Raw genomic sequence first — 27,829 nt, 5'->3', positions numbered from 1 at the left:
GTGGATTGTGTCCAAGGCCTGCCAAACGCTACTAACTATAAGTCCACTCTGTTAAGTGGTCATCACGAACCATGGAGGGAAGCACATTTCCTCATAAATTGACAAACTTAGACCGTCTTCATGCTCCCCCTGGGCTTGGTTTGCATTGGCTCCCCTTCTCCAGCCTCACAGATTAGCATGTCCTTTTCCCGGCATAATATACCTAGTGCCTCATCAAATAGTCACTTTTCAAGTGCTCACCTTTAGCAGATATGATTTGGAGACTAATTAATGTAGCCTACTCTACCCTAGAAAATATACAATTGAAGGCTGTGAGTTATGTTCCCTGATTATCTGACTATCTCCCGCTTGGTGGCAGACAAGAAAAGGACTGTTTTGAGGGACTGTTTTTCTTATTGTTTTGGGTATGAACTTTACTGAAAACAGATCATGTGTTGCAGGCTTGCTGCCCAGATACACAAAGCACTAACCCTCATCAGTGGCTTACTGTTTAACAATGAAGACATAGAAATGAGCTATTCGGAATTCAGGCACCAGGGGCATGGCTTTTGAGGATATTTTGTATTCTCTCTCCCTCCATTTCTCTCCCAATCCCTCCCCATCCCCTTCCTGACTGAGTTGAACAGCCTTTTCTACCATGTGTCATTCTCCCTTGGTGTTTGTGTCTTACAACAAAGCTACACAAGCATTACCTGAAACTGTGAACCCACATGAAAACGTCCTCCCTTTAAGTCCTTTGCATCGGGCATGTTGTCATAGGGAAAGAAACAGTTGAGCCACACATCTTGATTGGTATAGTGTGTGAGGCCATGTGACCATACATTTGTGGGCATAGCATTTTATACTAGCCACTAGTGGTGGCAAGAAAAGAGTGGGTTTTTCCTGTCCTCTGCTTGATTCCCACATACCTCCCCCTAAGATATTTGGTTTTTTTTCTATCACCATCAGCCTCTTCAGTTCCTCATTTACCTTTTAACTGGTGAAAATAATAAAAGCAATATAAAGAAACAATCTGGGTTCAATGATCCAGGACAGTGTACTTAACGAATCTTTCCCTTGTGTGGACCAGTATTTTCTATCTGTGTTCTGTCCAAGTCATTTGAGGAAAGCATGGAGAGCCTGCTGAAGTTGAGAGTTATGGATAAGCTGAATTAGTAAGTACTTGAAGCCTCAGGCCCCAATAATGCCTCTTTCTGAGTGACTTCGTTTCCATCTGCTTTATATTTTCCTTTTAAAAAAGAAATTCAACTGTTGAGAACTAGTTTCTAAGTACAAGTGTAGACCTGACCAAATAATAGCCAAGGAGAAGGGTATGAAGAATACTACCTGGGATGTTCTTGCCCCATCTGCTCAGGGACAGGGCAAGTACTCCCTTTCCTCACTTCCAAGTGCTCTTTTTAAAAAGACAAAAAAGAAAAACTCTCCCATGATGTGGGCAGATTGTTCTGCCTGAATGGAAGGGACCTGACAGATAGGTGATGCTGCGCAAGATTACAACCTACATACAAACTGATCCTGAAATGCTTAGAAGAAAGAAAATGCCTTAGTTTTGAGTGATGCTCCCCAATCGACTGCTGTTCTACAGGCTAAGTGAACGTGCTCTATTCCTACTCCATTTTCTTCCACTGTCCTCTGTACAAGGGTCTAATGGAACCTGGAGGGGAAGAAAAGAGCATTAGCTTCCAGAGAGGGCTCTTTGAGTTGCTGAAGCCATCCTCTCCCAGAAAATGGCCTGGCAGATGTTTCATGGTCAAGGTCTAATCTGAATACAATTAAGAGGCCCGTGATTTTTCTAAAATTTATTTATTGAAGGTATTTAGAACAATTATAAGTGCAATTTTGCTTTGAATTTTTAAAAAAATGTTCTTCAACAGTTCACCGTATACATGCTAATTGGCTGATTCAACAGAATCCCTAGGTACATGCTAGCAGTATCCTCTCACCTCTTCATCCCCCTGGATTCCTTATCCACAGGCCATCATCACAGCACCATTATTTGACCTTTATCCTTCAAGGACCCCTGTTCAAATCTTAGTTCATTGGCAAGAGACATGGCTTTGCACGTTGACTCTAGCACTTTAAGTAACTTACATATTCCAGCCTTAGTTTTCTCTGTACAGTGGGAGTAAGAATTAAACCATCTTGTCTAGCAGAGATTGTTTTATCAAATTAATTGACACACAAAAATTACATAGATTGTATATTTGTATACTTTGGATGCTATGAGTCAATATTTGATATAGATATACATTGTATAATGGTATGCATGTATCATTTCAAAGACCCTCCACTTGGGTCTTTGAAATGTTTACTACATGATTGTCTACTTATTGTCTACTACTGGAGAGTCTTGTGGAATCACTGAAATGACTTATACTCACATTTTAAAATCGTGGCTATGCCTTCCTCTATCATGTCTCTCCTGGTACACTCTTGAGACTGTCTCCAAATCTCTCAATAATATCCATCTAACAGTTAATCAGGCACTATATGTGTTATTACCTTTTTAATTAATTCAGTCAGCAAATTTTACTGTGCACCCAGACGGTATACGTGGTACATGCTGGTATGGTTGAAGGTAGACAAGAGTAAAGGAGGTGGTATAGAGAGTCTGAAACACATGAAGAAGGTGTACTTCTTTTGTTTTCTGCAGACTCTGCCCCAATACAAAGTAGACTCTTATTATTATATGGATTAAAGTAAGACATGTCTGCAATGTATTTGTAATCAGCACAATGAAGTGTCTGTGGTATACCCTGGAATGGGCTGCTTATTCTTTTGCTTTCTCTTGTTGCAAAAACAAGAATAACCCTGGAATTCAATATGAGAGAAGATGTAAATGATGGCCTCACTTAAAAAAATAAATGAACAGAAGATAAACAAAAAAAGTCTTTCTCTTTGAACTTGAAAGATCCTTGAACTTACTTTAAGTGAAGAGCCTTGTCTCTGGTAAGGAGTTTTATGTTGAATCAAGTATAGGACTCACTGCATCTTCCTGAGTCTTGTGAGATTTCAGAGAGGAATGCTCAGATACAATTGGCCCTCTATCTGAACCTCCTCTGCTGCCTGCCTTTTAAGGACTATTACCTGGGAAATTGTTGCTGAGAGTGCTTTAAAAATAGTTCACTGATATATAGTTGGTGGCAGAGAAGACGAGAGGGAAAAGCAGAGGGAAATGGAGAGGCAGAGGTTAAAGGTAGGTTCCAAGGACTTGGCTTGTGTATTAAAAGTAAGCTAGATACACTCTAGGATAGAAAAAGAGCCAAGGTAAACACTGAACATCTGTTCCTAGGTCTGACCCTGTCTAGCTCTGCCATCTTGAGAAAATCACTTAGCCTTTCTTGGTCTGTGCCTTCTATGCTATTAAATGAGGAGGTATCTTTGCTGACTCCAGTACAAATAGCCAGACAGTTCCTCATTATCAGTATCCACAGAAACAATGATACCAGAAACGTCTATTCCTTTCCAGGTATTGCTGCTGCAGTTTAAAACTAGCGAGCTTGGAGAGATGTATTCTAAAAGAAGGAAAAAGTATTTCACATCTCCCTACATAGTACCTGTGACGGTCTGTTAAGAACACATTTAATTGAAGTAGCCTAATTCTGTATTCTTCTACTCAAGACATCAGACCAGTTCAACCAGTGTTTTTTGAATGGGACCTTAAGCAAATTCCTTTCAATGAAGCCTAGAGCTGATTTGCAAAAGGCAGAGAAGTGGACTGCCCACCCCCAGTCTATTTTAAAATGTTCACTTTACCATTGCTAAACTTCATTACCACTCACAAGAGCTACAGCTCTGAGATTAATGATCATCCCACAGGGAGGCAATGATGGTCAAGAGAAAAAAAAAAAAACCCAGCACATGCTATTTACTATTCTGCACTCTTTGAGAATTAACATCAATAATGCCATTGCAACATTTTTCAAAATAAAGAATGGGGATTTCTAATTGTCTAGTAAAAAAAAAATTCTAAATCTGACTCCCTTGAGAAGAAAGCTGCGTATAAATCATTAACATCACAAACCTCTGAGAAGTGTGGCGTATGTGCAAGTGCTTTAATCAGGATGGTATGGCAGTGCCTATTTTAATTTGATCACACTGATTACGTTTTTGTAAGCCAATATATGTTGCATTTTCAATTCAATCAAATGAGAATATCCTGCCATTACTAGATATTACTAAAATGCCCTGATGAATAAAGGCTAGACTTACCATTTTCAAATTGCTACTGACTTCCTGATTATATAATCTTTGTATTAAATGAAATCAATGAACGTTTGAATTAAATTCAGCAAACTGTAAGCACTAAATATATATTTTACTATACCTTTGTATTTTTTACCTTGAGCTATAGAATCTTTTAGTTGAGACTCATTGATTACTTCCAGGGATAAATTTTACAGGGCTTTCTCCCCTCATATACCACTTCCTAGGACAGTCTATCCAGTTTAAGGTGCTATAAATGTGGATGATGAATAGGTACCCTCCCTATTATATGTGTATGATAGCTGGGCCTCTTTTTAGCTGGAGATAAGCGTTATCTTATGTAAATGCAATTGCTTTGTAAATGTAAATGCCTATTGGGCCATCGATCACTCCATGATAGAAGGAACAGAACAATACAGGGAGATGCGAGAAAAACCTGTCTGGGGACAGAAATGAAGAAAATTGCTAAGTGGGTAAGGGATTGAATCAATGGAAGCTGAAGAACTCTGTGGAGGGGGCTGGGCTGGCAAGAACAGTGTCCTGAGAGAGTGTGTTGGGGCTGCCTGCTAACTGGCATTTGCAGAGGCTGCCAACAACCTTGCTTTCCTGGGGTTCTGGGAACTGAAGACAAGTGGGCCCAGTCGGGAGCAGTTTGCAGCAGTCCGTTAGGTCCTTTTTATGGAGTCTCAATTTCAAAATGTACTGTTCACCAAATGTGTGACTCACAGAGTAATAAAGCCCTCTAAATCAATGTGTAAGGCATCCTCAAGACAAACAGGGAACGGCTTTCTATTTTTGCCTGTACATTTATTTCTTTTATTTCCAGCCTACTTCCAAGAAAGATTTGAGGTGACTTCTAAAGGCATCCTTACTCATGCCTACTAGTATTTAAGGACCAATTCTGAAAATTGCCTCCATGTAGACCATATAAATAGAAAGAAAAGATTGTATGAAAACCAGTATGTATTCGGGTCCTCTCGCTTTATCTCTGAGGGGTGAGAAAGTGAGGAATGTGAGCAATTCTTGAGTCAGTGTCCCTCTAGACCCCTTTCCCCAGCATCTATGTTCACCACTCAGTGTCGTTGCTCCCTTTCTCGTTGCTTTATCTGCTTTCTAATAAAGTCTGCGAATTAGTGAGCTTGACCTCACTTGAGCTCGCCAGCTCGCTTGTGTCACTTGCCTATAGGCTCTAAGGATTTTCTGTTGTGGTCAAGGAGAGATTTGAGGTCAGGAATAATCCTGTTAAGGGTTGACTCCTGACCTATAAAGAGTATGTAGCTTAGTTATAAATAAAATAACACATGTCAAAACTAGGGAAATAGGTCCTGATTTGTCTCTATGACTGCAGAGAGTATGGTCATCCAGCTAGAGCCCTGTGTCAGGTCAGAACCGTGCAGTGTTGCCCAGGATATGCTCCAGGAAAAGGGGAAGCAAGCCAACTTGGGCCCTTTGGATACTACTGTGAGGAAGAAGGCAGGGATCTGCTTTTCCTCTCTGCACTCCTCTTCTCTCAGCCTCCTGTATGCCTCCTCTGCGCTGCTCCAGCCTCTATGGCATCGCCTTCTGATCTGGCCAGTCATCCTTGCTCCTGTAAGAAGCTTAACATAGAAAAGAGTCTTTCTGGAGGACAATAAAACCTAGCAGAGTGGTGTGTGTGTGTGTGTGTGTGTGTGTGTGTGTGTGTGTGTGTGTGTGCATGCATGGATTTGCATGTACCCACATTTCTGTGTGTGCAGATGATGTCCGTGTTGATGCCAGAGGCCAATACTGGATACCATTCCTCTGGAGCCATGAATCTTGTTTTTAGAGACAGAGAGTTTCACTGAAATCAGGAGCTTACTAATTAGGCTCATGTGGCAGGCCAGCAAGCCCAGAGATCTGCCTTTTTCTCCCACTCCAACACTGGAAATACCCCATGGGTATTTTATGGGGGTGCCGGGGATTCCACTTGAGTCCTTGTACTTTTGCAGCCAGTACATTCCAAACTGAGCTATCTCCCCAGGCCCCAGGAGATAGCTTTAATTGTTTTCTCTATGAAAGGCAATATAGATCATAAACATGAAGTATGTCACCACCCTTTTTGAGCTTTGAATACTTCTCCACCTCTTTCCAGAAAGCTGTGTGACATAGAAATTGTTCAACCTCTCAGTGCCTTAGTTTCCTGTATTGTTAAAAGGGAAATGGCAATACTAGTTCTTACCCTGTAGGTTTGATGTGATGATGGAAAGAACATACTTTAATCCCTTAGAATAGTGTCTGACACACCATCAAAGGTGAGAGAGCATTTGTGACAACTGAGTATGGATGCATGCAAGGCATCCTTAAGGCTTTTAAAGACCCCTTGTCTGGTGAGTCAGACCTATTCATATGGTTTGTATACAGTACATGTCCCTGTACTAGAAAGAATATGTTGAGATAAACTTTAAGCAGTCTCCAAATGCCAAGACAGTTGTACCTGCTGTCTGCTTTGGAACCACCGTTTTGATGGGACACAGTGCATGAGGACCAAGGAGAAACTCCTCATAACCTCACCCCCAGATGGCCCCAAGGGCTATTGCACATCCAAGCCACTCCACTACCTTCACAGCACTTATTATTTTGAAACCAAATGCTGAACAAATAGCTCTAGAGCAGCAGGTTTCTGGTACCATTTAGAAAATTGTACCTGCAATGAGGCAAAGAAACGGGTCTGGCATAGTATAAAACCTATAACCCCAAGTCTCAGGAGGCCGAGGCAAGAGAACCACCATGAGTTCAAGCTTTTAAAGGATGAGCACAAGTTGGGGTCATAGGCAGATACACTTTTGTAGTCTTTCAGCTTCCAGTTCTATCTGACCAATACCTGCACCTTTGGCAGCTGGCTGCCAGTCCTAAAGTGTGTGTGTGTGTGTGTGTGTGTGTGTGTGTGTGTGTGTGTGTGTAGTTCTCAAGCTTAATTCTCTTGATTCCCCCCCCCCTCATGGCTTTTCCTGGCAGCACTGGAATAAACAGCTCCCAGTGCTCCATCCAGAACCAAGATGGAACATGGGACCAGTCATTGTCATGGCAATGGCAGTCAACTGTTCCCCTCTCATCAGCACAGCCATTGTAATCTCAGAGCCCAGGGAGGAAGGTTCCCAGTGCTAAGTAATGTTTCCTTAAAAGATCCTGAAATGTGTGGAGGGTAACACATATTTTATCATAGTTATTCTGGCTCCAAGAGTGCAATGAAAATGTTAGCCTTGGCATATCAATCGTGTTTTACAGATGACTGTAATTTCCTGAATGTCAAAACTCCAAATTTTTCTACTAAGCAAACTTTTCAGTGGCAAAACAGATTGCCTCCATAATGTATCACTGTGGGCAGGAAAAATGAAATCTTTATGCACTGTATTATGAATCAATGAGGCATTGAGATTCTTGGAAGGGTGAGTGGACTCTGGAAAATGAAAAACTGCCGCTATTCCATCTCCACAAACCGCTGTTCGGGGAATGGAGGCTTTGGTGGCATTCAGTGTGTGGGGCACGAAAATATCAAATTCAAGTTGAAACCATTTCCCGTCTTTCCTTGCATTTTGAGGAGCAAACACCACTGTAAATATAGTAGGAGTCAGGTCATTTAACAGCTTCTTGTCCAAAGGCCTCCTAGTGTGATTCCCTTTGCGTAGTTGGGTTATAGCTAAAGGGAGCCTGATGGGGCTGACATTTCATTAAGAGCAAAGTGATCACTAGTGAGAGGCTAGGGAATATTTTATGGTTGGTAATTCCAAACCATACATATATTGTACAGACATACGTACACCAGTACTAGGTGTCTTGGACTTTGCTAAGCTATTTACATAAGCTAGCCCATTGAAGAATCACAGTTCTGTTAAGTAGGTGCTTTCAGAGAAGGAGAGCCACGCTTAGAGACATTAAGTAATGTACTCTAGAACTTGTCTCCAGGGCATTCTAATCCCAGAGACTCAAATGCAAAGCATTTGCCAGCGTTTGGATTTACTGCATGATTCTGAGTCCACAAATCCCATAGGAAGAGAACAGAAGAGACAAAAAGAGAACCTGCTCTCTTCATGTCAAGTGCCCATGCAAGAGAGAAAAGACTCAGACATGAAGTACAAGGTCAGATGAGCAACATCTTTTAAAGCAGTGCTTCTCAACCTTCCTAATGCTGTGACCTTCCTTTTACTATACAGTTCCTCATGTTGTGGTGACCCCCAACATAAAATTATTTTTTGTTGCTAACTTCATAACTGTCATTTTGCTACTGTTATGAATCATAATATAAATATCTGATATCTAACTTCTCTGGGGGTCATGACCCACAGGTTGAGAAACACTGCTTTAACAGCTGTGTCCACAGCCATTTCTGGAGGAATACATGGTGGTTTCAGCTGTGAAAATCAGAAGGAAATAAGCCATCTGAAGATGATACCGTTGGTGCTCTATATTCAGAAGTTCCATATCTGTGGGTTCACCTAACTCTAAAGGAAAAATATGTGGGGAAACATTGTGACTGTCCTGAATACCTGCAGAGACTTTTGCATGGAACTAATCTCTAAAGAGTAAATTGTAAGAATTACTAGCATAGCATTTGCATAGTGTTTGAATTACATTTGGACATATAAGTAATCTAGAGATGATTCATCTGTATGGGAGGATTGCATGGGGTGGACATTCCACAAACACCAGGTTATAGAAGAGACTTTGACAATGTGGCTTGGGACATCTATAGACACTTCTCAAACTCATCTCCTCTGAGTTTCCTATAAGCTATTTAGACACAGAGCAAACAGACCCTGTTGTAACTGGAGAAAAGAGCATGAGCAAAGCTATTGGTGGCCAAGTGCTGTGTGGCAGCGGGAGGTCAGTTTGCTTAGTGTGTGTGGTTCTATATGCAGGGAAGCAGTGCTGAGACAGAAGAAAAGATCAAACTAGTAACGTAGCGATCAAAGTCATTGGCAATAATTCTGCCAAAATCCAGCCTGCTAATTTTCTTTGCAAAGCCTTGAGCTTCACCCTTTGTAGCTGTTGTTTTCACATTCATGTGATTCATTACTACATTAGTTAGCATACAACGTTTACTATTGTACCTTGCTCTTATTTATCCCTGTTTCTCCTTTCCCACTCTTCCTGGTCTCCATATCTCTCTCCTGTATATCAGGTGCATTTTAAACCAGAGATCTCTGACAGGTTCTCAGCCCTAGTATATAATTCCTGTGGGTCTTTACTGTTCCTTCTCAGCTGCTTTTTTTCTTTCCTCTAAACTTGCTTTTTTTTTTCAGTATGCATGCCTCGTATACCTCCCTACTACTCTATTCTAACCCATCTCATCTCAATGTGGGATCTAGTTATAAGCTCATAGGATAGGGTGGCTGTCATTTTACAGGTCCTATAGTTGCTCCTCTATGCAAAGGGTAAGTCTTAATAGCTTATGACTCGCCACTTCCTAGTCCCTGTAATTATCACCAAAACATGCACATGCATGCTCATATAGCAGATACTTAAACAAAAGGCATAAATATTGTATTATGGACTTCTAGTTGATATGAGATAGAGGAAGTCTGATCGCCTGCACGCTTGAAATCATACCACCCCGCAAGGCTAGCCTTGGTTTCTTATGCTGTTAAGTGTTGCAGAATTCTACATCCCACAAAATTCCTTTCATTCTAAAAATAAGCAAAGTGGCACCGGATAAGCAAAATGAGTCTGGATGTCTAGACATGGGTTTAAGGCATATGCAACTTGATCACTTACTAGGTATGTGGCCTTTCACCTTTCTGTGCACTAATTTCTGTGTTTGTAGAATGGGCTAGACCTGTCTGTTTTACAAGTATGCCATGGGGATATAACGAGAATGAAGGCAAGCGTGCTGTGTTAAAAGATGTCTTTTAGGACAAAAAACGAAAGAGGGTGTGGTGCCTTTAGAAAGGTATGGAGCAAGAGCACTTTAATCCTTGCAAATTAACCAAGAAATACCAAGATTCTCTAGTGGAGTACCTCAGCAATAAAGACCTCATCACCTGAACAGAGGAGCTTGGTCTGCCCCAATGCAGCAACCCTAGCCTCCCCACAGCCTACCTGCCCATATATCAACTATCAGGACATTCTTTCCACTTCAAAGGTGAAGGTTGGTGTGTTCTTCCCACACCTTGACTCATGAATGTTACATGGAAGGAGGTGGGAAAGGGGAACAAGGGAACTTCAAAAATAGCCCTAGGGAAATCAAATCTTGCTTTAACTTACTGTGTTCATGACTGATTCATGATTCTGAAAAGGAGGTGGGGGGGGGGATTTGATCAAACTGTCACCAAATGGCCTCATTTCAAATTCCTTTGCTTTCTTTGAGCAGAAAGGAAAAGGCCTCTTGATGCTGACTATTGAAGCATCCTTTCTCTGTGTACATAGTAACCAGCTACCTGCAGCCAGGTAGGCCTCTGTCCTTCTCTGTGATGCTGCTTGAACTCTCTGCACTAAGCAAACAGGCATGGTATTGCCCTTTTAGGGATGCTTTCTCACATAAATTTTCTGGTGCTGTTAAATAGGTCAAATGTATTGTTAATCCTTTTCCTCCCACACCTGAGGTTTTGAGAAATTTAAACAAAAAAGGTGGCAGAGAGACAGAGAGATGACAAAATAGGAAGGCTCAACGAGTGTGAAGATGTGGGAAAAGAGATGGCAAATGTCACCTCTCTGGGCAGCTAGACCTGCTGACAGTACAGGACAAGAAGAAATAGCAACTACGGGTAGAGGATTTCAGGCCTCCATAAGAACTGGGAAAGAAACAGCATTCATCCCCTTTCAGGTAGCATTATGATTGCTACATTCTCTGCTGCTTGGGAAGGACCATCACTGGGGCCAGGAGAGGTAAGGTGCTGTAGCCAGAGGCAGGCTGATGATGGAAGAGTAGGGTTTGCCTGGTTTGGGCTCAGAACCCTTAAGTTCTGATAGTAGAACAAGGAGCTAATGTAGAGCAGGTAGGAGAAGACTAAAAGGAACATCCTGGGAAATTGCAAGGTCAGTTGTCAGCATTGAATGAAAAAGCCCAAGGATGGTGTTCCTTAAGCTCAGAACTCAGGATCAGACATTTCTCTCCAAGAGAACGTTGGCTGTGAGACCTTTTTATGACTTTGAGATGGTGCAGTGAAAAGAAATGAACTCCTACCCAGAAGAGGAGCTGTTTCTGTGCAAAGCTGCTGTTTGCCAGTCACATGATCATGGGATCTAACTGGCGGTAGTGGTGGTGGCAGTAGTAGTAGCAGTAGTAGTAGTAGTAGTAAATTATAATAGTAAATAATTTAAAATACAAAAAAATTAAAATAAAGGAGTTAGAGACTTGGTTTGGGGTTATGGCTCAGTCACAGACTGAATGTGCAAACTTGGTAGGTCCTTAGAGTCTTGGCAGCTCATTGCTCAAGGGCTTGGACGAGAACCTGTAAGAGGCCTGTCAAAATACATATTTATCATCTACACCTGAGGATGGCTTCTGCCTTTAATTAGGTGGCCAGTTCTACATACAAGACATAGCATGCACTGTCTACAGAGTACAGAGCAGTGTGCAGCGACTGGTACATGGAACAGTTTAGGCAATCCCCTCCCAGAACTGCTCCACAGCGTGACGAATAGCATGGCCCTGTGACTTTTCTACAAGGTGATGCCCACCTTTCCACAGGATGGTGTTTATAACGTGCCAGTTTTTAAACTTTCTACTCTGTCAAACATTGCGGGATGTTTACATGGTCTCAAAAAACAGAAAACAAAACCTAAAAACCCAAACAAACAAACAAACAAACATCAACAACCCATGATTTATATTTTACAGTATACATCGGTGTTAGATTTCATGCACTATAAATGTACTCAGTCTGAAATGGGTTGGCCCTGAAATGTCTCTAGGATTCCAGACATTTCAGTTTGATGTGGAGTTGCTACCGGCATTAGCATATTGTGCATGGGAAGGTGATGATGAGGGCACTCAGCCCTTGGCTTCCCACTACTTTCCCACTGATTATGACACTCATCCTCCTTTTTTTACCTTAAAAGGGGAACATGACTGTCCACGCTCCTTTTTCTACATAAAAGATAGATCTCGAATATACAGATCATGTAGCCCTCTTATAGAGCTTCCCATGCAAACCTAACTTTAAAGATAGCATCTGCCAAAGCAAGAACTTAACATATTCAGCCCCTCTCCTCTCCTGTACTCACACCAGTTTGCTGTTGGATTCTTAGGTAAAAAGGTCCAATGGCAGACTAACAAGTTTTCCTTCTTTGTATTGTTACTATGAAGACAGTGTTACTATACTAATGCTGATTGGCACACACATGTGGTGTAGCCATGTTCTTTCGTATGTATGTCTTTAGTAGCTGGAATAACTAAAGGAAACTCTCTGTGGGGATAGGCTGCATAGCCCCTCCCGCCCTTGAGATTCTGAACAGTTCTAGTTCTTTCCAGTTGAAATAGTTAAGAAGGTCTGTATCTCCCCACTAAAGCCAAGGTTTGCACGTCATTTTCCTCAGCACCTTAAAACAATTCTGGAGTTCATTAAAGTCAACCACAGGCACAGGAAGGGCAGCCTTCATTTAGGAGGAACTTTTCCCCCTGTGCTGTTCTGGAAACGGGCCCAATGCTGAGAGGAAACGTTTTTCCTGACTAGGTTCCCTCTAATGATTTCTGCAAAAGAACACCCTAGGAGGTGCCTGCCTGCGTGTATACAGCAGACCCTGGGTGAATGAGTGGGACTGGCTGCAGCCAGTTTAAAATTGCCCTAAATAATATTTATTGACCACTTAGCATGACTTGATTCTGTGCCATTGTGGCGGTCCCTAAAGAAGTGAGTCTGTGTGCCTCTGCAATTCTTACAGTATGGAGATGGCCAAGAGAACAGACTATCAACGGCTTGAGCTAGACTAGTGTGTGTGTGTGTGTGTGTGTATGTGTGTGTGTGTGTGTGTGTGTGTACATACATATATACACACACATATATGTATATACATATATATATGTATATATATATATATATATATATATATATATTCCAACTCCAAGGGCCTGTAGCTCTGAAAAGGCTTGAATCCTACTCCTAAGGGTTCACAGTGGGACCACAATACTGTGGGGGTTAGTCCCAGTCATTTAATAACCTGTCATGGCCAACTGATCCCAACTTCAGGTGTCCTTTTTCTCAGCAGGCTGATTTTGTTCCTGGTCTATGGCAGCTGAAGCTGTGTACAAGAGTTTGGACTCAGGGCTTCTATAAAACTGCCTGAAAATCAGGACCTGAGTCTGATTTTGAAGAATGGCTGACTTGAACCTTTCGGCTGAATATACTTATCTATATAACACCAGCAGCAATAGCAGGAACTAATACTTTTCGAGTATTACCTTCTAAGCCCCTCAGCTTCAAAGGTCACAGGAGCCTCTCTTCCCTCCATAGATATATAGGTTCCTGAGTCAGATGTCACTGAGCTATCAGTTGTATTATTTCCTAGTTGAAACACAGAGCATGTTGTGTTCTACATTTTGTGTTGGCCAATAAAAAGGCAGGGAAGAACCATTGGATTTCCAGGTTAAGAGATTATAGGAAACATCATCTAAAGAGTGAGACATAAACCATAGCAACCACAGAGAGTCTGCTTAGAAGATTCCTTGCCTGTTTCTGATGCCATGGGTGTGAGATTTCCTCTCTGAACTCCCATTTCCACTCTGAACTCCCAACTACCCATTTTGGCATTGGAAGAAGTAATAGAGCCATTTCCTATCACCGGCATCAGATGCCTACCCTCAGGGGATGGCAGGTTGGCATGAAATTTCACATACAAATAATAGAAAGACTCAGAACCCTGAGAAATACCATATGGGTAAGAAGGGATTCCTGGAAGGGAAGTTAGGTTAGCCTGAGTTGGTTAATAAATTGGCAAACTCGTGTGCATGTGTGACTTAGAGAAATTATATCCTTCATGCCCCCTACCACTCCCCTGGACTACCTCATGTGCACACTACAGAGGGCTTTTTCCAAAACTTCTCTCCACCTCAAAAATACTTGGAGTATTAATGAACCACAACTCACAACATAATTTTAGAATGCAAAAGTAGAGGTGGTGGGGAGGTGGCGGAAAGCTTTTCATGATGCCAGGCAATTGAGTGGATTCTGGATAAATCCTGGTGAGCACAGCTCATAAAGCTTGGAATTTCACATCTTGTTAAAAAAAACTCAAGCTTTCTCACTGGTTGCAAAACCGTTTAGATTTATGTACTTTGCAACCTGTGGGGCTTTGGAAAAGAGAGGAATTGCTTTTTTAAAGTGTTAATACCCCCATGGCAGATTATGTGAAGAATGCTTTCTTGAATATGAATTTAGACATATTAGAAGTCTTTCTTTTCCATAAAGGAAAAAAATTGAATCATTGTCTGCTCTGTAAAACATGTCACCATGCTTCAGTTTTAGTGAAGGGCATTTGTGCTCTGATGAAGTTTCCCATATCACAGATAGGCCCACTGCTAATTAGCTAGAGATGGGAGATCAATTTGTTAAAATGTTACTTTACACACAGAGAACTGTTCTCTTGGGTGAAGAACAGCTAAAACCTCTCTCCAAGAGGAACAGAATACATCCATGTGTTTCTTAAAGACTGGGAAATGTCTTGAGACACCTGCCATTAAGAACATTTGTTGTTGTCTAGGTGTCATAGAGTATGCCACACCAACCTAGATAGTATAGTACAATGCATGCCTAGGCTACATTTTCATCTTGGACAGCTATAATATGTGAGTTTCATCTTTGACAAAAATAACATATCTTATATGGTGGGAATGAGACCTTCAGCCTGATTCCAGGTTGGTTTGCTGTTCAGTAGATGCTCCCTTAAGTGAGCATAGTAAGTTTCAGTCATCCTATAGCTCTGAACAGGATAGGTCCTGTCCCATTTGGATTCCTGGGTGAAGCAAGGCAAATGATGGGTCCAGGGTATTAACTTGAAAAGGGTAGAGTAGAGGTTCAGCATCCACATCATTTGAGACTGCCAGTGCTGGGAAGACAATGAAATGAAATCATGGGTATCAATGCTCTGCATCGCTCACTATCTGCAAATGTGATGGCTCACTCTTTTCACTAGATAAAGCTTGACTACAAAGCCACAAGACTGTTGTGGCAAATGTACCAAGACCAGAACATCTGAATGAGCGTCCACCCGCTTCAAAGTACTCCCCTCGCGGAGCCCCACTCTTCTTTAATGAGGCTGCTGCCACTGCTGATCACAGTGCTTATGGAACTCCTCTTTGGGGACTGCCAATATATGAGGCACACAAGAAAATCAATTCGAACAGCAACTGCAAGTCCCATTAGAGGCATATTTGCTTTTAATTCAATTTACTGTACTTTTATTTAGCCTAGGCTTACATATTAATGTTGTTTGAACTGCAAGTCATCCTGCTTGCTTGGACTTTGTTATTTACTTGCACTGAGAGGATCAAAGCACTTACTTTAGACCTTTTTAGCTGAGCGTGGGGACCAGACTTTCAGCATTAATGACTCAATCACATGTATACCCCCTACCGTCCATTCAGTTTACTCAGGACCACCAACTACAATTCCTGTTTTTCTATCACTCTTCATTACTCTAAAACCAAGGGAAGGTGTGGAAAGGTTGAGCTTTCAGGAAAAATATCAAAAGCAAGCTATAGGTATAGTAAAATTTTGCTTCTATTGATTTGGCTTAAGAAACTGTTTCCTTTCTTAAATTAACTTTTTATTGATCACTCCTATGTTAGTAACTGCTATGAGTTTGCTGGCCTTCTTCCATTTTTAAAAAAATGGCTTTGATATTTATTTCCTCTATGGCCTGTGTAGAAAAAAAAAAATCTTATGATGGCCTTTTGTAAAGCAGTGAACCCAAAGAAAAGCCAGTGTTTACAGCTTCATACTAGGAACTTTGTTCAGGGAATGGTTCCTGGATGGCTCCTGACAGAAATGAACATGCCCAGAGACTCTCCAACCAGAGGCCTGGCCTTTCTTTCTCTTAGGGCTTCACTTGGTTGGAAAGACTTCTGACTGATGACACCACACTTAGGCCAGACATTCCTAGCTCCACTTTATTAGTTCCAAGAGAGCCCACTAACACATAGGCTTCAGAGCCCTGAGAGCCATGCTTTGGAATGGTGAACAACTCAAAAAGTGTCTAGAGCCATGGTTCTCAGCCTGTGGCTCACGACTCCTTTGGGGCCAGAATGACCCTTGCACTGCATATAAGATATTTATATTATGGTTCAGAACAGTAGCAAAATTGCAGTTATGAAGTAGCAACAAAAATAACGTTATGGTTGGCGATCCCCACAACATGAGGAACAGCATTAGGAAGGTTGAGGACCACTGCCCTAGAGCATGACAGTGGGGTGCTAGGGCCTCACATTTGAAACCACTCCTTTCAGTTCTTCTCAAAGCTGGAAGTCCTAGGGTTTTGTCCCAGAACTGGAATGGGAAAAAATAGCTTGAGAAATAACCTTAGATTATGTTGTTCCTCTCAGTCTCCATTTCTTAGTGCATAAGTGACAGGCACAAAGCACTCCTAGCTATAAGCCTATGGTGAGGAAGTGCCATTCTCAGCAGCCAGACCTTTCTCCTTATTTGGAGTTAGTGCGTTCTTTAAAAGTCAGTTGAATGCCCTCTCCATTCTCCAGGGCTCTCAGCAACTTGTGGCTTCTGGGTAAGGCCTTCCATTTCTCAGGGCCTCCGCTCCCCCTGCTTCTAAAGTGCAGGGCTTGAATCAGACGATGCACTGCTGCAGTGGTTTCTTCTCGCTGGGACAATGCCAAGCTTCAGTAACTTACAACTTAGGTTCTTATTGCAGGATAAGTAAATGGTGAAACAAGGAGGAAACTGTGGTTGTTGCTTTTTTGCTGGCTTCCATTTTAATACTCGTGATCTTCCCAACTTCCTTTTAAAGAGCCCTACCTACTGCATGAGAAGTCAGGCACAGCAGCTGACTATAACCACATCTTAAATGCTCCATCACCAGTACCAAATGGTATATCTGCTACTAAATAGTGACATCTAGTGGCTTTCCAATACCAAGGGCTATGATACACATTTTCTTGTTAACCCCCTACCCCACAAGCTTTGCTGCTTTGGCTGCCTTCATTCAATACTCTTTCATTAATCACTTACTTTATGTCAGACATTATGCTAGGCCCAGAGGAGCTCATATTGATAAACAATACATATTCTCTACTCTGCAAAGGGGAAGACAGTAAAATCACTAGACAATCATAGCATTCTGTAGTGAATGTTCCAATAGTAGCTTCCCAGGACAACCACGGCAGAGGCAGGGAGCTTATTTTGTCCTGAAAGGTTTCATGGAGGGGAAAACCTTTGAGTCGAGTTTTGAAGCAGTTGTTGGCTTTTTTTAAAAGGTGGTTTATGAAGGACAAATCTCTGTCATCTGAATGAGTGGGTACACTATATACAAAGGCAGGGGCCTTGTGGAGTCGTTGACTATGATAAACTTGAAAAATGAAAAGTATTTTTATATCCTTGAAGCATAAAATATAGAATGGAATTTCTCAACTGTTGCCATTTGGGGGGATGAATAATACTTTGTCTTACGGAGCTTGGCCTTGTAGAATGCTTAGTGAGATTCTAGAGTTGACCCATTGAAACCCAATCCTAACTGCTCCTTCCAGTTGTACCTGTCAAAACATCCATTTTTCTACTGCCAATACCCCCCGAGTTAGCACAGTGAAGGGTGTGCTAATTGGAGATTAGACTGGACAAAAAGAAAGCTGGGCTTCTTGTCGCTATGTGTATGCAGAAGACCTGGGCTTTTATACCTTTTAGAGTATCTTATGGAAAGGACTTTTTTTTATTACTTACTTTCTTTATTTACATTTCAAATGTTATCCCCTTTTATAGTTTCCCCTCTGAAAGCCCCCCTATGCCCTCCCCCTGCTCCTTCTCACCAACCCACCCACTCCCACTTCCTGGTCCTGGCAGTCCCTACACTGGGTCATTGAGCCTTCACAGAACCTCTTCCATTGATGGCTGACTAGGCCATCCTCTGCTATGTATGCAGTTAGAGCCATGAGTCCCACCATGTGTACTCTTTGGTTGGTGGTTTAGTCCCAGGGAGCTCGGGGGGGGGGTACTGGTTAGTGCATATTGTTGTTCCTCCTAGGGGCTGCAAACCCCTTCAGCTCCTTGGGTCCTTTCTCTAGCTTCTTCACTGGGGGCCCTGTGCTCTGTCCAATGGATGGCTGTGAGCATCCACTTCTGTATTTGTCAGGCACTGGCAGAGCCTCTCAGGAGACAGCTATATCAGGCTCCTGTCAGTAAGCTCTTGTTGGCATCCACAGGAAAGGACTTACTGCAGAAAGACAGGTCAGATGTACTTCATGTGAAATTGTGGAAGTAGTATGGGGCTGGATGCATAAAAGTCCCCTGGGATGCTGCTGTAGCTTTGATCCAATAGAGAAGTGATAAGGGCCTGTTACCTACCAAGATTCAGGATCAGCAGGATTTAGGGAATTGTTTAGATATAAATAATTCCTGAGGCAAAGGAATCATAGATTACCCCTGAGTTTCCCACTTACACAGAATTTTCGATGGATTCTCTTGTCTCCATGATGTCTTAACAATGACAATACATCATATGTGTGGAGCAGGCTCACAGTACGATAAGCCCAACAAGATAGAACATACTCATATACAAATTATGTGATGTGAGCCTGTTCATCATAGACTGGCAGCAAACACCAATAGCAGCCAGAATCCATTGTGAGCTAGTCTTTCAAGGACCAAGAAATATACCTTGGGTGCACAGGGTTTCAAATGTGCATGCTGGAGGCAGATGTGGTGGTGTTGTATGCTTGTAATCTGACTACCAATGAGGCTGAGGTAGGAGGATCATGAGTTCCTGCTCAGTCTGGACTATATAGTGAGTTCCAGACCAGCTTGAGCATTTTAGTGAAACCCTGTCTCAAAAAAAATATATTAAATATGTATACCTCATTTAGACCACAGTTAAAGACCCCAAATTCAGCCCTGGGTTTTATGTCTAGAAAAGAATGGGTGTCATGCACAAATGATTGAAGTACATTGAAAGTCTGGGCAATTCTTCCCTAACTCGAGATGTTGTGTTCCTTAGGAAGGACAGGAACAAGGCTGGGACTAAGGACAAGCGCAAGGCTGGGGCTATTTCAGGTGGTTCTTTCTTATCTCAGAATATTGCATTCCAAGCACATTCTGCAGTTATCTCAAAAGCTACAAGCAAGAAACATGGGAAGATTGGGTTAATCCAAGGCCACCTGGAGGGCAGCTGTCTTGAAATAGGAGGTGGCCAGCTGTGGGCTGCCTGCCTTGTGCCACTAGAAGTACCATGGGCATACACGTGCCCTGAATGACAAACAGACATTCTATTAACCCAGGAAACTGATGGAGAGTCATAACTCCAATTTCACAATGTGAAACCTGTTCATTTTAATTAAGTGACCCGTTTGGTGGCAAGACAATACTGTCCAATTATTACTGAGTGAAACCAAGTGTGTATGATTTTCCTGGGCATGAGCTTGCCTTGCTCTTTGAAAATTAAACCAGTCTGTTTCACAGTACTGGTTGGGTTCATATCAATCCGAAGGGAGATTACTAGCAAATACCACAGACCTGCAACACCTTGTTCTATTTTAATCAGTGCCTGGATGCAGACATTGCCAACAAGAAAAAAGTATACTGGCAGAGCAGGGGGATATAATCAGAATCCAGATGCATTTTTGAGAGGATTGGGTTTCCTTTTAAGGAAGAAATTAAGCAAGGTCACCAGCAACTGACATCCATCCAGGACGACTGGATTTCAGAAGTCCTCATCAGTTTCCTGGGTTAATGAATGTCTGATCATTCAGTGTACCCGTAGATCCATGATGCCTCAAGTGTCACAAGGCAGTTCACCAAGGCAGTGTCACAAGGCTGACCACCTTCTATTGTGGGGCCAGAAAGGTAGTTCAGTGGGTAAAGGCACTTACTGCCAAGTCTAGTGGCATGAGTTTGATCCCTAGGACCCACATGGTCCAAGTACCCTTCTACTTCCTCCTCCTAAAAAGTATCCTCTGACTTCCACACAGGTGCCATGGGCATGCACCTGGCACAGGTACATGCATTCATGCACAGATACACAGAGGTAAACAAACAAATAAAAATACATACAGTCAGACAGACAGACAGACATAAGTGGTGTGTATGTGAAAAATAGAAAAATTCTTTTTGCTCTATCAGTGGTTTGTCATGGCCTCCAAAAGGCTAACTGCAATTTGATCTGAGGACACAGGAACAGAAATGCTGTCACGATGAGGGAAGTTTCTTTCTTGACATTTGTTAGATCATGCCCAGAGGCCATGTTCAAATAAATTGGAATCTAATCAGAGGCAAACAACAGGGTGGTAAGGACCTTAAAGTAATACAGAGAATAGGGAACAAGCACAGAGCATAAAGAGAAGCTTTGGGTCCATAAAGCTGCCGTCAGATGCCTAACTCAAGGTTGCTTGTCTGAATATGTAAGTCTACTTCACACCTTCAAAGTTATCCTTCAGAAACCTAAGAAGCACCTTTGATGTAAGCTCCCTCTCCCTCTCCATTGATTTTTGTCTCTGTGATAGATGCGTATGAATCCCATACTATGGCACCTACATCCTGTCTCAACCTGACCGCCAATCCCTCTCCAGTTCCTGCCAGGCTCCTCTGCTGCCCACTATTTTTCCACGAAGCAGGCTTCTTTACACTTCTGTGCCATTCATTGTTCTTTCCCTTCTGTCTCTTCTTCCTTTGTCTCATTCGTCCTTTAGGCGAACCTAAAGATGTCATCAGGGTGCTATCCTCACATTCTGTTCTTGCTTCCATTTGCTAGCCTGTATGTTGTCCTAGGTTCCCCAGATTCCTCCATGGTTCTCTCTGCTTCCCTTGGTTCTTTCTCCACAGCCAGAGCATAGTAGGTACCAAGAGGAAGCAAGTACACACTGCTGGAATATCTATCCATGTGTCTGGATTTATTGGATCCCTCCAAGTCACTTTTTGGCTATTTCCTTTCAAGTTCTTTTGTCAAAATACTAAACATCCTTAGTCTGGCAAAACCTCCCAGGTATCATTAATTTATGTTTGTTCATGTGGATACTCAAGCACATGTGTATATGAGTGCCAAGAAGTCAATGTCTATGACTTTTGAGACAGGGTCTCTCAGTAAATCTGGATATCACTGACTGGTCTCATCTGGCTGTCCAGTGAATAGTTCCACACATCTCTGCCTCTACAGTTGTGGAATTACAGACACATCCTGCTACACCTGGATTTTTATGTGGATTCTGGAGATCTGAGCTCAAGTCCTCATGTTTGCACGGCAAGCACTTTACCAGCTGAGCCTTCATCGTGGACCCCAATGGAGTGTGTTTTTATGGTTTCTAACCTCTGTCACACAAAGTGACTTCAAAGGCCAATGAACACTCCATCCGCACATTCTCAGCTGCATTAGGTGCTCCCAATTGCGCCCTTAGGTCATTGAGATGGTTTCCCCTGGGGACTGGGCTATTAACATAATCTCCGGTATTAGGTACCTGGATCTCTCTCTCTCTCTCTCTCTCTCTCTCTCTCTCTCTCTCTCTCTCTCTCTCTCTCTCTCTCTCTCTCTCTCTCTCTCTGTGTGTGTGTGTGTGTGTGTGTGTGTGTGTGTGTGTGTGTGTGTAGCAGCAGTAATATTACAGTATGGAAATTAAGACTTCTCTCTCTGTCCATGTCCTCATTTTATACTGGAGACATTTGATGCCAAAGCTTATGAAATTCCCACAAGTGTGTGATATGAGGGACTTTTAGAGTACTGTCTCAGTCCCTCTTTGTTGTCTTTTAACTCTTTTCCTCTGTGGTTAGTGCTATTGAAATAATGACACAGACACTCCTCCTGGTGGTCCTCTATCTGGTCTGAAAGAATAAGCTTGGAGGAGGGAGAGCCACAAACTTGCACCGTGGTGCACTCTAAAATTTGCCAAACGATGTCAACATAGATTTAAACCACCAGAACAACGAGGGTGGGAGGGCTGTCATCTAGTCATGAAGGGGACTGCATTGTGAGGGTTAACTACCCCCTACCTAACCCCTGCCCAGAAGCCCCCATTACAGTGTATGCCTGCCAAAACTGGTTAAAAGGTTAATCCAAATGTGTCACTGGATTAAATAAATTTCTTTTTCCCCCTAACAATCAGGGTAATTGCCACTAAAATTTTGCCTTGTGGTTTGCATAAAGGCTCCATAAATACCCTCTGAATGAACACAAGAATGAATGAAAAGCAAAAGTAAGAGTGGGAGGAGAGAGTCCATGGATATAGTGCTTATCTGAATTCCTAAAGGATGCTGGGAAACAGGAACTGCTACTCTAAAATAATGGGTATTTTCAGAGATCCATCTTAGTGGCGTCGGTGGCATTTCAGAGATAACATCAGTTACATTGTAGAATAGGTTCAGAGAGATAAATGAAGATACTTTTGGCCTCTCCTTCGTTCCTACTCCCAGATTCTGTGCTCGATGATTGTTGATTCCATGAAAATGTATAAAGTGGTTTTAAAAAATAAAGAATACCTTCCTGTGATATTTATAAGGCATTTGTAATATGATCAACAGTTATTCTGTGATGAGGCATGTCCCCAGCTCTGTCCTCCCTCATACTTGAAATGGTTCCTTAAATAAGCATTTAAAGGACTGCAAAGATTCTGTTTTGAATCAGGCGCATCGGCTAAAGTGCAAAGTTGGAATGTGTGGCACAGTTATAGAAGCACAAGGCAGAATCTGCATTCTAGAAAACCCTTTAAGTAGAGATACAAATAAGGCACTATAATTCCATATGAAAAGTCTAAGTATAGAAGGGTTATGGCAACACGGGGCAAGAAGGAATGCCAGTAGCCTTGGCTTTCTACTTGAACTAGACTTGAAAGGAATATCATCTAGTCCTCTCTGTGTCCTTCTCAAAGAACAGGTAGATGAAGCACTGCTGGTATCACATGACAGAGACATGCCAGAAGGCCATGAGTCTGAGTTAGGAGAAACCTTGCCTTGTTCGATAGGCCAGGTAGGTGAGAAGGTCCTCTCTGGGTCCTTCTCAAAGAACAGCCACAATTACATCAGATAAAAAGGACAAAATCAGAAAAGTTGCCAGCCATTCTGAGTTTCCTTTAAGAACTATGAATTCTCAGTATTTATTGTTGCTTTCCTACCACAAATATACTCCTGCAATGACCTCATCCTTCATCTACATGAGAATGGTAATTCATGTCTCACAAGAAGCCCAGTTGTGGGAGAATTTCTCTCTTTGATCATGCCCAACCACATAGACCTTGATTCATCTGGGGTGTGAACCACAAGTATAGGTATGCTATGTATGTGTTTGAGTATGTCAGCCAGTAAGTTCAAGTATCTACTAGACTGCTGTTTATGGAAAGAACTTTATCTATTTGTAACTCAAAAGGAAATACAACCATCCAGCAAAGATTCCACCATTCTTATATTTGTTTGTCGGTTCAGTGAATGACGAAAAGGGAAATTTTGGAGCCTGGGGATGGTACGGTGTAAGCAAAGACTGAAAGGAAAATAGATGCTTGCATATATGCCATTGGCAGCTACATGCCTATTTTAGTCCTTGACTAACCACTGTATTTATTTCTAGGGGCCCTGGGATGCTCTGCCTGTCTCTGCCATTTTTCCAATGTATGAGCGAAGATATTCTGGTGATAACTAGAATAGAGAGTATCATGTCAATAGTTTTAATGTGATTTTTCTTTTTTTTCTTAACATTACCAGATTAGACCATGTTATTGGACAAATGTTTGTATATTGTTCATAAGAAACATTGGCATCTTAGCTCCTTTATCAACTCCATTTCACCCTCATAAGTCATTTGCTTCAATTGAGTCTCCATTTTGTGATTGGTTTAATAAAAATTTAGGGTTTTAGAGTATAAAATAAAAATGGGTGGCATACTGGACCAATAACATCACTGGGAAGAGAACAAAGTAGGGCAAAACATGACAAGGTTGTTATCCAGAGTCTTTTACATGCCTGCTGTGGATACGGTGTCAGGAAATTAGATATCTGGTCAGACTCGCTGAATATAAAGAGGGCACCACAACATAGTTCACAGAACAGATGCCACCACCTGTCATTCCTCTGTTGTTTTCCTTAGCGACCATGAACATCACCTATGCCATACATCTTCCTGACTGCACTTATGTCAGGTGCACTTCTGACTATTGTCCTTTATGCTTTATCCATAGGAACTTCCATTACATTACCATCCTGAGAGACCCAGTGTCACGGTACTTGAGTGAATGGAGGCATGTCCAGAGAGGAGCAACATGGAAAGCATCCCTGCACGTCTGTGATGGAAGGCCCCCAACCTCTGAAGAGCTGCCCAGCTGCTACACCGGTGATGACTGGTCTGGATGCCCTCTCAAAGAGTTCATGGACTGTCCCTATAATCTGGCCAACAACCGCCAAGTTCGCATGCTATCTGACCTGACTCTAGTGGGATGCTACAACCTCTCTGTCATGCCTGAAAAGCAAAGAAACAAAGTCCTTCTGGAAAGTGCCAAATCCAATCTGAAGCACATGGCGTTCTTTGGCCTCACTGAGTTTCAGCGCAAGACCCAGTACCTGTTTGAGAAGACCTTCAACATGAACTTTATTTCGCCGTTTACCCAGTATAATACCACTAGGGCCTCTAGTGTTGAGATCAGTGAGGAGATCCAAAAGCGTATTGAGGGACTGAATTTTCTGGATATGGAGTTGTACAGCTATGCTAAAGACCTCTTTCTGCAAAGGTATCAGTTCATGAGGCAGAAAGAACATCAGGATGCCAGGCGGAAGCGTCAGGAGCAACGTAAATTTCTGAAGGGAAGGTTCCTTCAGACCCATTTCCAGAGTCAGAGTCAGGGTCAGAGCCAGAGCCAGAGTCCAGGTCAGAATCTGAGTCAGAATCCAAATCCCAACCCAAATCAGAACCTGACTCAGAATCTGAGTCAGAATCTGACTCAGGGTCCAAATCTCAATTCGACCCAGAGGGAGAACCGGGGAAGTCAGAAGCAGGGCTCAGGCCAGGGACAAGGTGATAGTGGCACCAGCAATGGCACCAATGACTACATAGGGAGCGTAGAGACATGGCGCTAACTGGCTCTCAAAGGCTTGTGCACACTGCTTCCCAAAGCATCACCAAAAAGATGGCGTGTATCTTACAAGATGAATATGTCCAAACACATCCTGCTTCCTTCATTTTGGAAGTTCAAAAAAAAAAAAAGTGTAGACATTGCCTTTACAGTTGCCTTTTGATTCAGTGTTATGCTGTGTGTGGGTACAACAAATCTCAGTGTGTAATTCAATTGTCTGTTTGGGATGAACTACTTCTGAAATCCAAGAGCCAAACCAGACTCACCAGAAATTGCAGTTTAGATATTTTAAGAAGTTCTTAAATTAGGTATGGGAGACACAAAGAAAACATGAAATGTGGCTGTTTAAACTTATGGCTAAGAAACAGACTTTAAGTGATTCCGGATACTCTGTTAAAACCCAGTCTTGAAAGCACCCCCCTCCCTGCAGGGAAGCATAAGTAAAAATATGAACAGAACTAAAAGACACTCAAAACTGTTCATTTCCTTGTTTTAACAAGGAGCCTATTTAAACAGAAAAACAACTGATGATAAATTTTGCCAAATTGTAGAAAATAAACAATTTCTCACTTAAATGTAGGTGGGTTTATGTAAAAATAATGGCTTTTCAAATAGATCGGGATTCATGTCTTGTAACTTAACAGATGTTTAAAATTTAGAATTTTTCTACCTTCTGCTGATTAAAAGGTTTTAAACAGGGTATATCTCATATTAACAAAGCATTTTTTCCAAATGGAATACCAATGGAAAGATCCAGTTTCCAGATGGTTTCTGGGCACTGTAATTCCAACAATTTCGATCTTTTTGGCGCTGCTTCTCATTCACTTTAAGGCTTCTCCGAGTTGTGCTCATTCCAAATGAATCCATGTATAGAACTTTTCTTCATCATCTAAACAACGTGTTGCTAAATCTCTTGTGCTATCTAATCCTGGACTAAAGTCAGGACTTTCTATAGAATTGTCTTATCAACGTCTGTGTAGTAAGGTCCTTAAGAACTCTCAAACAGGATAATTTGTCTCTTAATATTGCTGAAGTTATTATTCTTCATCAGATTGAACTAAACCTGAATGTGAACTGTTAATTATCTTGTTTATTGTAATGTTTCCAGTTTGGCTGGCTATTTCTGGCCCATGGTTCTTTTCTTGTATTGACAGATTTGTACACAATAATAAGAGCAAAAATTTTTCTCAAAGACAACAGTAGACTAATCATTAAGATAGCCAGAGTTGCTCAATAACACCAAAAGCTGCCTCTTGATAATTGAGGGGAACACTTTTACCAGGATTTTCTTTGTGAACGATCAAAAATGAAGAATGTTCTGCAGCAAAGCTAAGTGTCAGGGACGTGCAAGTTGAGGAGCATAGTTTGATAGTCTGCATCTGTGAAGAGTATTTTGATGGTTTCAATTACAAATGGAACAAAGGAAGAATTATATACACACTGTGTTGTGAAATATCATACTGCTTGGCAGTTCACACCTCATGGTTGTTGCTACACTTCTATAAGAGCTTACATTAATCCCTTGGCTTTCAATCAAAACAAGGTGACCAGAAGTGGTATTCATGCTTTCAAGAGGGACATGCTTAGAAGTATGACCATAAAGTCACATCTCTCATCGTCTGCCCAAGTGCATGACCTGGTTTCATCTGTAATAATATGGCCACAAGTTTGGCAAGAAGTTGAGTATCTGGCTCTAAAGAGATGTTCTTGACTCTGAGCTCTGTGACAATATTTACAGCTTTTGTTTTGTGGTATTTGCAGTGTTGAGAATGATGATACCTAAAAAAAAAAATCAAAAAACAAAAACAAAAAAAATGAAGAAAAAACAAAAACAAACAAAAAAAACTGGAAGGAATTTAAAAAAGCACATCTTGAAGTCAAAGTATTTGGTGTACATTGTGTTCTTGAAATCTTCTGTAGATCACTATGGTATTTCAGTAATTTTAGTTTTAATTGAAAATGATTGTTCTTAAAACTGACAGTGTTGGAAAGCAGGACGAAGTCTGAGCCAGTGGAAAAGCTCATTACAGAAAAAAAAAGGTGTTATTGCTGTGGTGTGCATGGTTTGCAGAGATTAAGTGCATTTTCTCTGTCTCTACTGATTATTGTATATAGAGAATGTTATAAATATACATTTTTGTCATCATCATGTAAATCCCACGATTTCAAACTGTAAACATCTGTTCAGTGGTGTAGCTTTACAAACTGTTCACTGATTTTGTGTAATTTATCAATAGATGTGAAATAAAGTTTCAATTGCAGGCTGTGAGTAATTTCATGATTTCAAGGTTTATAGCCAGTAGACATTGTGATACCATAAACAAACCAGAACAGGAATCGTTTCAGAGACAGTGTTTTTCTTTACACTTGACAGCTAAGTATGAAAATGAGATGGCCCATTTTAATACTCATGTTGAAATGGCCTTAATTTGGGATGCTTTTTCCTTGGAGGCCATGATTTGAAAAAAACAA

The 27,829-nt window shown here is 41.6% G+C and overlaps 1 protein-coding gene across 6 annotated transcripts in view; it reads left to right on the top strand.

The window, feature by feature from the left end:
* Hs6st2 (heparan sulfate 6-O-sulfotransferase 2) overlaps positions 1–27,618 on the top strand; it is a 281,379-nt gene extending 253,761 nt beyond the window's left edge. For all 6 annotated transcript variants that reach the window (XM_021153459.3, XM_029473693.2, XM_085838223.1 and 3 more), the window contains one exon: positions 24,470–27,618. In XM_021153459.3, the coding sequence (XP_021009118.1) occupies positions 24,470–25,361 (892 nt within the window). In that variant the 3' untranslated portion in view covers positions 25,362–27,618. The remainder of the gene's footprint in view (positions 1–24,469) is intronic.
* Positions 27,619–27,829: the final 211 nt, after the last annotated feature.

The sequence above is a fragment of the Mus caroli genome, unplaced genomic scaffold (assembly GCF_978045245.1).
Source record: "Mus caroli unplaced genomic scaffold, Mus_caroli_1 scaffold_5, whole genome shotgun sequence".
Classification (NCBI taxonomy): domain Eukaryota; kingdom Metazoa; phylum Chordata; class Mammalia; order Rodentia; family Muridae; genus Mus; species Mus caroli.
The sequence above is the reverse complement of the archived record's forward strand: the minus strand, read 5'-3'. Positions and strand labels throughout refer to the sequence as shown.